This window comes from Ziziphus jujuba, chromosome 12 (assembly GCF_031755915.1).
Source record: "Ziziphus jujuba cultivar Dongzao chromosome 12, ASM3175591v1".
Lineage (NCBI taxonomy): Eukaryota > Viridiplantae > Streptophyta > Magnoliopsida > Rosales > Rhamnaceae > Ziziphus > Ziziphus jujuba.
The window spans coordinates 7,776,860-7,785,940 of record NC_083390.1 but is presented as its reverse complement, the minus strand read 5'-3'; the positions used below and the strand labels follow the sequence as shown (position 1 = coordinate 7,785,940).

Sequence of the window (9,081 nt, the reverse complement as noted above, 5' to 3'; positions counted from 1 at the left end):
GGCCAAATTAGTGGGAAAGGGTAGGTGAGATGATCGGGAACTCGTTGGAGGTGGGTTTTCCGACGAACCGCCGTGGTCACCGAAATCCACCAACTCCGACGGCCACTAGCAGTGAAATTTGGTGAGAAGGTAGATCTGGTGATGGTAAGCCAATAGGACTGGCGGTGAAGCAAATGGAGGTCTGGTTTGGGAGAAATCAGCACTGCAGCCGAAAATCGTCTCGATGGTCGATTGGCCATGAAATTTGGATGGCTGGCCTGAAAGGAGGTGTGCTACATGGTGGTCTGGTGCATGTGGCTGGGTGGTGGCCGGAAATGGGTGAATCGATGGTGGCCGGTGTTTCCTCCTTTTTTTCTATCTTCTTATCTCCTCTTTCTCTCTCCTCTCTCCCCCCCTTCCCTTTCCCCCCTCTCAGCCAATCAAAATGCCTCCCGTGGGTGCCATTATGCAGTCATGGGTCGGCCAGATTTTTTACACATGTTGATACTATTCACACACTCACAGATGGATAAATAGTAACTATTATCTCGAAAAAACTTCATAAGTCCATAACTTCCAAACCACACGTCCAAATCAGGCGTGCCACTAGTATATGAACTCGTGTCAATGAGTATTTCATAACCATACATGAGTCAAAGCTAAATTTTGCAAGAATAAAAAGTCAACTAAGGCACCCTCGGACAATTCAGACATCAACTTGTTTTGCTCATAACTTTCAAACCGTAGCTCTGTTTTTGACATGTTGCTAGTCTACGGACTCAGGTTGCTGCATACTTCGTAAAGGTACCTCAGTCAACCTAGAATTCTATCCGAATCAAAAAGTCAAAGTTTAACCCCTCTTGGTCAATGATGGTCAAACCCGTTTAACTTCGGTCAACTTGAGAAATTTCCAATGTATTTCAGGATGAGATGTTACAAAATAAGTTTAAGACTTTTTGTTATGGTGAGTAATCAAAATCAAGTAAGTTTCTGCAAAGAAAGGACAATGTCTGAAGCCCAATAAGAAGGATTCTGATGTCAAGTTTTATTGGCTGAAAAGGTGTTTGTCATCAATAGATGGAAATGAAGAATTCTTTAATGAAGGGTGCAACTTCTGCCATAGTCTATCAACTATTGGAGGTTAATGGATTAACAAAAGATGACAAGGAATGGTAAATCGCTTGAGACTAACCATTGTGAGATTTTAAAAGTTAAGGGTCTAAATCATAGAACTATGAAATCAAGGATAGCAATTATATAAATCCATTATTCGGACAATGGAGAAATCAATTTCAACCCATAAAAAGAAAAAAAAAATGCAGAAATCATTATTTGTTAAGCACCAACACCTTCTAATGATAAAAAAAATCTCTAGTTAATTTGAGGTAATATTGTCTGGTCGATCTAGATTTGTAGGAAGGTTTATGTTTCTTTGTTCCAACTCTTCCTTTCCAACATTTATTTAACTACATTTGGCCCGAAAAGAAATATATATTTTATTTATTTATGTATTTTTGCAATAGCAATGAAATAATTATTTAGCTCAAACAATTGTTTTCAAAGATAGGTGAAGCAGACTTTGTAAGCATGTATCATGAGGTTTTGGGTCTCTTAATTTCTTTTATTTCTTTATAAGTTAACTGTGTTTGTTTTTTTTTTTTTTTTTCAATTTTAAAGTTTTGTGATTCGGACTCTCAAATTTCAAAAGTATCAATTTTTCAATTTGTTGCAAAGTAATCCAATCTCCAATTTGAGGTATAGATGAGTAACAATTTCATCCACGTGGATTTCATGTGACCCTATTCTCAACCTAAATATGAATAAAAAGCCCTCCTTAACCTCGTCCACATGGACAAAATTACATATCCGTTTTTTAAATTATGAATTGAACCAATCTGCAACAATTGAAAACTTGAGGGCTTAATGGCTTTTGAAAGTTTAGGCTCTAAATTGCAAAATCTTGAAAATTATAGATACAAAAGTGCAATTAATCTTTTATTTCTTTTTTTCTTTTTTTTTTTTTTTACGTAAGAATTGTAATTCAAAATTTATACTAATATGACAAAGACACTCCCCCTAAATCTCACATCTCACCTACTATCATTAGTCATGTCGGGTAATCTTGAATACTGGCAGTTGATTGTTTCATTTACCAAAAATAATAATACTAATAAGTTTTTTTTTTTTTTCTTTCTTGCTTTTTTTTTTTTCTCTTTTTTTTTTTTTTTTTTTTTGGTGTTTTGCACACTTAGCCCTAACATATTTTTTTTAGGCATGTCTATCCCATAGATTCAGTTCTTTTGCACCGTTAGTCCTTTGTCCATCTTCATCTAATTTTTCGATAAGTACGACGTACCAAAGTTCAAATTCAACATAGTTATTTAACTCCAAATGTACAAAATACGCTAAAGATAAAGGACCACAAAAAAACCATACTAATAAAGGTTGAATTCAACCTTATAATTAAACTAGTAATTTATTTCATATGAGTTACTTTCCCAACTGATGTCTAAAATTGGAACAAATTTTGAGTCCCTTGTACGTCCAGAAACAACAATAAAAAGTAAAAATCTCAATTCCTTAAAATATGTTCTATTGTTTTTATGTGCTGACCCACATATTAATATATTAATTAATATACTAACATTTTAAAATGTGTTCTATTGTTTTTATATGCTGAACCACATATTAATATATTGATTAATATACTAACATTTTAAAATATGTTCTATTGTTTTTATATGCTGAACCACATATTAATATATTAATTAATATACTAACATTTTAAAATATCTTCTATAATAACATTTTAAAATATCTTCTATTGTTTTTATATGCTGAACCACATATTAATATATTAATTATTATACTAACATATCGTGCATGGAACATTGTTTTTTTCCTTTTTATTTCTCAAATACTAACAAACCTTTGACGATGGCAACAGATACTAGAAGCTAAAAAAGTCAACCATATATTTGATAATCCGTGAATGAGTCACATACTGCAAAACTGTCATTTTCTTTGTGTATATAATATAAATTTCGGTGATTTTTCAATGACTCAAATTTCTGAGTTTTGAGATACAGTAGATTAGGAAACCCTTTAATAATGATTTAGTGATTGCAATTTTAGTGTGCATTAATTTTGTAAGGATGAAGATTGTTGAAAACCCTAACCACAACAATCAAATGCACTTATGTAGATGTTAACAGATGGATCGGTAACAAACTTAATTTTTGACCGAGAATATAAAGCTTCAAGTCTTACCATCCTTCAAATCGAAGTCTTGGTCATACCTAAATTGAAAACCCTCAATTCGCAGCATCTAATCAATATTCTCCAAACTACGAACTCTCAACTTGTAAGCCCCTGAGATAAGAGTTATAACAGATGTCGAAGAGAAGGTGGAGTCATAAAATTAGCAGCTATAAAATTAAAAAAAATCTTTTTATCTTAGGTGACTTTCTTATCAGCTATTTCCTTTTCAAAAACATGCAAAACAATTGACTCCAACAACGTATAAGGATCGAATGCCAATAGTTTTCTCACACTTATAGTTTTCTCTTCTCGATATACCTGTATATTTCAATGAATAAAGTGGGAGAAGGAAGATTTAAAGGAGGTCAAATAGAGAAGTCGACGAATTCATAAGTTGAAATCCTGTTTTATTGTTTTATTTATATTTTTATTTTTAAAAATAGAAACAAGAAAATGTTAAAGGTCTAAAATACCTTTCGACTTTAATTTGATTCTCCATCATCTTTTTTAAAGTTAGGATTAAAAATAAATTATAATAATATAATAATCAAAACTAACAAACAAAAAACGAAAATTAAAAAGGTATGTTAATAGTAACTATTTGTGAGCAAATATAGGTATATAGTATAGGGATGACAATTTACTTGGCTTCCCTCCACTGCCACTGGGACCACCTTTAACGGGTTGGGGAATATTTGGTTAAACTGGAATCAAGACAGGAACAAGGCAAGAACCTATGTTTCGGTAGGAGTCAGAGCGAAAACGAATATTATACTCCCGGATCTGTACCTGCCCCATATATATATATATATATATATATTATTAATAAAATATATATTATTAATAAAATATATATTTATACTTATATGTTATAGTTTTTTTTTTTTAATACTTAAATAAAGTGATATTAATAAATATGAATATATTTTAAGAATATATAAACATTATTTTATTTTATTTTATTATTATTCTTTTTATGATGGAAAAATGAGTATTCCCTGCTCCGCTCAATTTCCCTGCCAAGGAATCCCCCTCCATCCTAGTTAAATCGGAGCAATAGGCAGGAGTGGGTTTATTTTTTGGCCTCTCACGTACCCTTCCTGCCTCGTTGCCATTACTAGTATGCCATTACAATTATTGTAGAGGAGTAAATCAGAACATTTTGAAAAACAAAATAATATTAGTAATTTTTCTTGGTGGGACAATACTTATGCTCAAGGCTGGTCCCAACGTTTAAAAGGACTTTGGGCGCAACTTTTTATGGTGGTTTTTATAAATATTTTAAAAATATATATAATGTAAAATAAATAAAAAAATAGTTAACTTAAAATTTGCTATTCTAGCATTTGTTTTTAGTTTGAAATAAAATTATAATAATCAACACTTTTATGACAAAAGCATCTTTCAATATAAATTATTTTTATGACGTTTTGTTTATAAAAATGTTTGTTATTATTTTTATTCATTGAACAAAAGATACCTAAAAAATATCGTTTATTATTGTTATTAAGCGACACATGTTTTGTGAAAACATTTTATATTTTTAGATTTTTAATTGATGCTTTATCTTCAACATCATAGCTTTTTTTAGCACATACTTTGTTTTGTTTTTTTGTTTTTTTGTTTTTTTGTTTTTGCATCACGTAATTAATGTCGTTAATTTACTAGTTTCACATAGTGATATCTTGCGAGCTAAATTATTAATGCAAAAATCATCAATCACAATTGCGCATCATACTTTACCATTGATGTACTTGAACTTATGACGTGCATCCTCCTTTACCATTAATGAACTTGAATCTGTGATGCTTACAAAATAGACAATGACGAAATAAATGTGAAAATTATTATATTGTGTGGCTTTGGGACAGCTTAAGACAGGTATATAGACTCATAATTAGGGTTTTAGTAGGAAAAAAATAAACAAATAACAATATTATTTAGGAATAGAAAATATGCTAATTAGGATTCCCAATTTGTTTAGATTTGATCAACTTAAATAGATTGGACAAAAAAAAAGTAATTGTTTTAGCTAGTTTAAGCATATCTTATTTTTTTATTCAGGTATTCGGGAAGTGAATTGACTTACCTCACGGTTAATAAAGCAAAATTATTTGAGATGGTTTGAAATTTCAAGTCAATAATATCAACTATTATATATAATTACGGCTTTCAATATTTAAATAATTAAGTAAAATTGGCCACTACAAATCCAACAAGGTGGAATAGAGATGCCAATTTTCTTACAACTTTTTGACTAAAACGATCAATTTTTTATTTTCTTTGATATTGTTGTTATGTGGAAGAATATTGACAAAGAAAAATCGAAGTGAAATTGAATGCATGACTATTTTATCCGATTGCACCACAATTATTGCTAGTATTATTTTCGTAGGGACCACTTCTATATTATAATGAACTATCATGTATTGATCAAGCAATAATTTTTCTCTAAATACCGATGAAACGAAATCTTCTATGCACTCGTTCTATAAGTTTTGAGAAAATTCACCCAAAAAAAAAAAAAAGTTTTGAGAAAGTAAAAGATTGAGAGGCAGGTAAGCCAGAGAGAAAAAAATGAGAGCTCTGGGAAATCTTGCAATAACTTTCTCAAGCTTTCTGGGTCTGCTTTCTCTGTGGATTATCATCAAAATAATTTACAAACTATGGTGGCGTCCTACTCGCGTGCAGAAGTTGATGCGTTCACGAGGAATCAAAGGCCCTTCTTATAGATTCATCCATGGAAACACCAAAGAAATTCTGAGCATGAAAAACAAAGCTATGGAAAAACCCATGAGTTTATCACACAACATATTTTCCAGAGTCCAGCCTCATATTGATTCCTGGATCAAAATATACGGTAGCAAGCTCTAGTCTTGTAATTGAATAATAATATATATAAATATATATTAATTTTTATATTTATATGTAACAAAACACTCTAATTGTGAATTATCTTTTTATGTGGTAGGAAAAAATTATCTACAATGGTATGGAACTGAAGCTCAGCTGGTTGTTACAGAACCAGAGTTGATCAAAGAGATACTCAATAATAAAGGTGACGCTTTTCCAAAATTCGAGATACATCCTGTGCTTAAGAAGATAATAGGAGATGGTCTTGTGAGCAGTGTAGGTGAGAAATGGGCAAGACACAGAAAACTGTCCAATCATGCCTTTCATGGAGAGAGTTTGAAAGTAAGTGTACTAATATATGCAAACCAATCCGACTCAAATGAGGATATCTTTTAAGTTTGTAAGTGGAAGATAAGTAGAACATTATCATATAAAGCAATTGGATTATATGTTACATCAAATATATATAATTTAATGGTTCTAAATAATTCAATCCATTTATTGCTAATTTAAAAAGTTTAGAATATCTTCATTTAAGAAAAATTGTATATTTAGAAGTCTAAGGAAAAATCTATTAGAGCTAATAAGACAAAAAATCTTAAGTCATGTGAATTCACGTCTTAGTTGCGCTAATAAGAAAAAAATAATATATATACATATATATATATTTATAAAGAATAAACATTGAATCTATGCCGAAGTTATAACAAGTAAATTCATAGAAATAATTAGATTGTATTTCAACACTGTCTTAAATTGTGGCATTTTGCAGGGTATGAGTTCTGCAATGATCACTAGTGTCGAGATTATGCTACAAAGGTGGAAATCATACGAAGGTAAAGAGATTGAAATGTATGAAGAATTCAGACTGTTGACTTCTGATGTGATTTCTAGAACAGCATTTGGTAATGATTATGAAAGAGGACAGAACATTTTTGAGATGCTGGTGAGGTTGGCCGAGTTAGTATCCGATAATATTTACAAACTTAGGTTTCCTGGCATCAGGTAATTAATAATTCTTTTTCAAAAATAAATATAGAGTATAAAAGAAGGAAGGAAAAAAATCACATCTGTTCATGCCAATTTTTCTTGCAGCAAATTCTTTAAAACTGATTATCAGATTGAGCTAGACATAATTGATTCAAAAGCGCGAAACAACATTATAGAGATGATCAAGGAAAAAGAAAGGAAGATGATGACTGGAAAAGAAGACAATTCTGGGAGTGATTTCCTTGAATTACTTCTAAAGGCTCACCATGATGCCGACGACAGCCAAAGGATTTCAATAAACACTATGATTGATGAGTGCAAAAATTTTTATTTTGCTGGCCAAGAACCCACTAATTCTTTACTTGCTTGGGTTGTCTTACTTTTAGCAATCCACACAGATTGGCAAGAAGAACTTAGAAAGGAAGTGCTCACTTTATTTGGGAAACAAAATCCAAATCCAGATAGCTTTGCCAAACTGAAAAAGGTAAGTCTCAAAAAACTCAAATTATGTATTACCCATTTCTTTTTAGGGCGGTCTTTATCCTTTTTTTTTTTATTTTTTTTCCTTTTTCTATCCATATTTTTGTTTAATCAGTGATAGAATTCCATCTTATCTTTAAAAACAATTATTTTTTCATTTTACTTTATTTTATGTTTTGTTAATATTTTTAAATTGTAAGATAGTATTATATCAATGATGAATAAATATAAGAATAGAAAAATGGAACAGAAGTTTTGGACCCCTTTTTTTTTTCTTAATATCTAATATTTTTTCGTTAATATTTCATTTTCATACAGATGGGCATGGTTTTGAATGAAACTCTAAGATTATATCCTCCTGCAATTACTGTAAAAAGAAAAGTTGAAAGGGAAGTCAGAGTGGGAGAGTATATTCTTCCTGGTAATTTGAATTTATTTATCTCAGCTTTACCAGTTCACCATGATCCTGAAATCTGGGGAGAAGATGTGCATGAATTCAAACCGGAGAGATTCTCAGAAGGGGTTGCGGGAGCTACTAAGAACAACCCAGCTGCATTTTTCCCATTTGGAATCGGACCACGAAATTGTGTAGGATCCAACTTTGCCATCCTTGAATCAAAGCTCGCTCTTTGCATGATGCTTCAACGCTACAGCTTCACTCTTTCTCCAACCTATGTCCACATGCCCTATCATCTTATTACTACTCGTCCACGCCATGGAATTCAAGTAATACTGCAACCACTCTGAAGACTAGACCTTAATCTTGATTATTTATTACATAAAGGATACCTTTGTAAACAAGTGCTAGGAGTTGCTATTTCAAATAATAACTATTAATTTACCTAATGTAACAAATCTATATAAATTAATTATTGTCATGTTTAGTTCAACTTGTTTTTGCATTTGGCTACAGATATATTTTTTTGTTTTCCCCTGTTTTTTTCTTGAAAGTGCTTGATTTTAATACAACTCGATCTAGTGTTAGATTTTGTCTAAAGACTGATGTGTATTTGGACTTGTAAGCGTCAAAGCGAAAGAAAAATCAAACACGGATATTATTAAGTCATATGTTCTCCAAACTGATCCAAACATTTTCAAACTACCATACATAAATATTTGTATAATATGGAGAAATCATTTTTTAAACAAATACACAAAGTTCGAGAAATCATTTTTTCAACTATCTTATGCGAGTATAAACCACCATACATAAATATTTGTATAATATGGAGAAATCAATTTTTAAACAAATAAATAAAATTGGAGAAATCATTTTTTCAACTATCTTCTGCAAGTATTGACATTGGAGATGTAAACATGGCAACAAATTAGAAAATCCCACTATCTGCCGATGAACTGCAGTCAAACTATTTACTATCCTATACATATATTTGAAGCAAGTCTCTGACCATTGTAGACTGCGGTCTTATTTTTCCATATATATTATACTTTACATTGTTCCAATGTCTACGTGCAATCCATTTGTTACCTTCCCTACGTCAATAGTAAGATATATAC

At 31.1% G+C, this 9,081-nt stretch overlaps 1 protein-coding gene across 3 annotated transcripts; it reads left to right on the top strand.

Moving 5' to 3' along the window:
- Positions 1–5,723: 5,723 nt before the first annotated feature.
- Positions 5,724–8,453, top strand: LOC132800281 (cytochrome P450 CYP749A22-like). 3 transcript variants are annotated; one of them, XM_060813627.1, is made up of 5 exons: positions 5,724–6,100; positions 6,263–6,435; positions 6,866–7,098; positions 7,189–7,567; positions 7,882–8,453. In XM_060813627.1, the coding sequence occupies exons 1-5, from the start codon at positions 5,818–5,820 to the stop codon at positions 8,308–8,310; spliced, it is 1,497 nt and encodes a 498-aa protein (XP_060669610.1). In that variant the 5' UTR covers positions 5,724–5,817; the 3' UTR covers positions 8,311–8,453. The 3 variants fall into 3 exon arrangements, with proteins under 3 accessions (XP_060669610.1, XP_060669609.1, XP_060669611.1); XM_060813626.1 differs by having other exon boundaries at positions 6,212–6,435; XM_060813628.1 differs by having other exon boundaries at positions 6,212–6,435; positions 8,009–8,294.
- Positions 8,454–9,081: the final 628 nt, after the last annotated feature.

Bases quoted from the DNA above. Each gene is read 5' to 3' on its own strand.
- LOC132800281 (XM_060813626.1), top strand. From the start codon at position 5,818: ATGAGAGCTCTGGGAAATCTTGCAATAACTTTCTCAAGCTTTCTGGGT. The intron at 6,101-6,211 runs GTAGCAAGCTCT...TTTATGTGGTAG, and splicing joins TTCCTGGATCAAAATATACG to GAAAAAATTATCTACAATGG. The intron at 6,436-6,865 runs GTAAGTGTACTA...GGCATTTTGCAG, and splicing joins TTCATGGAGAGAGTTTGAAA to GGTATGAGTTCTGCAATGAT.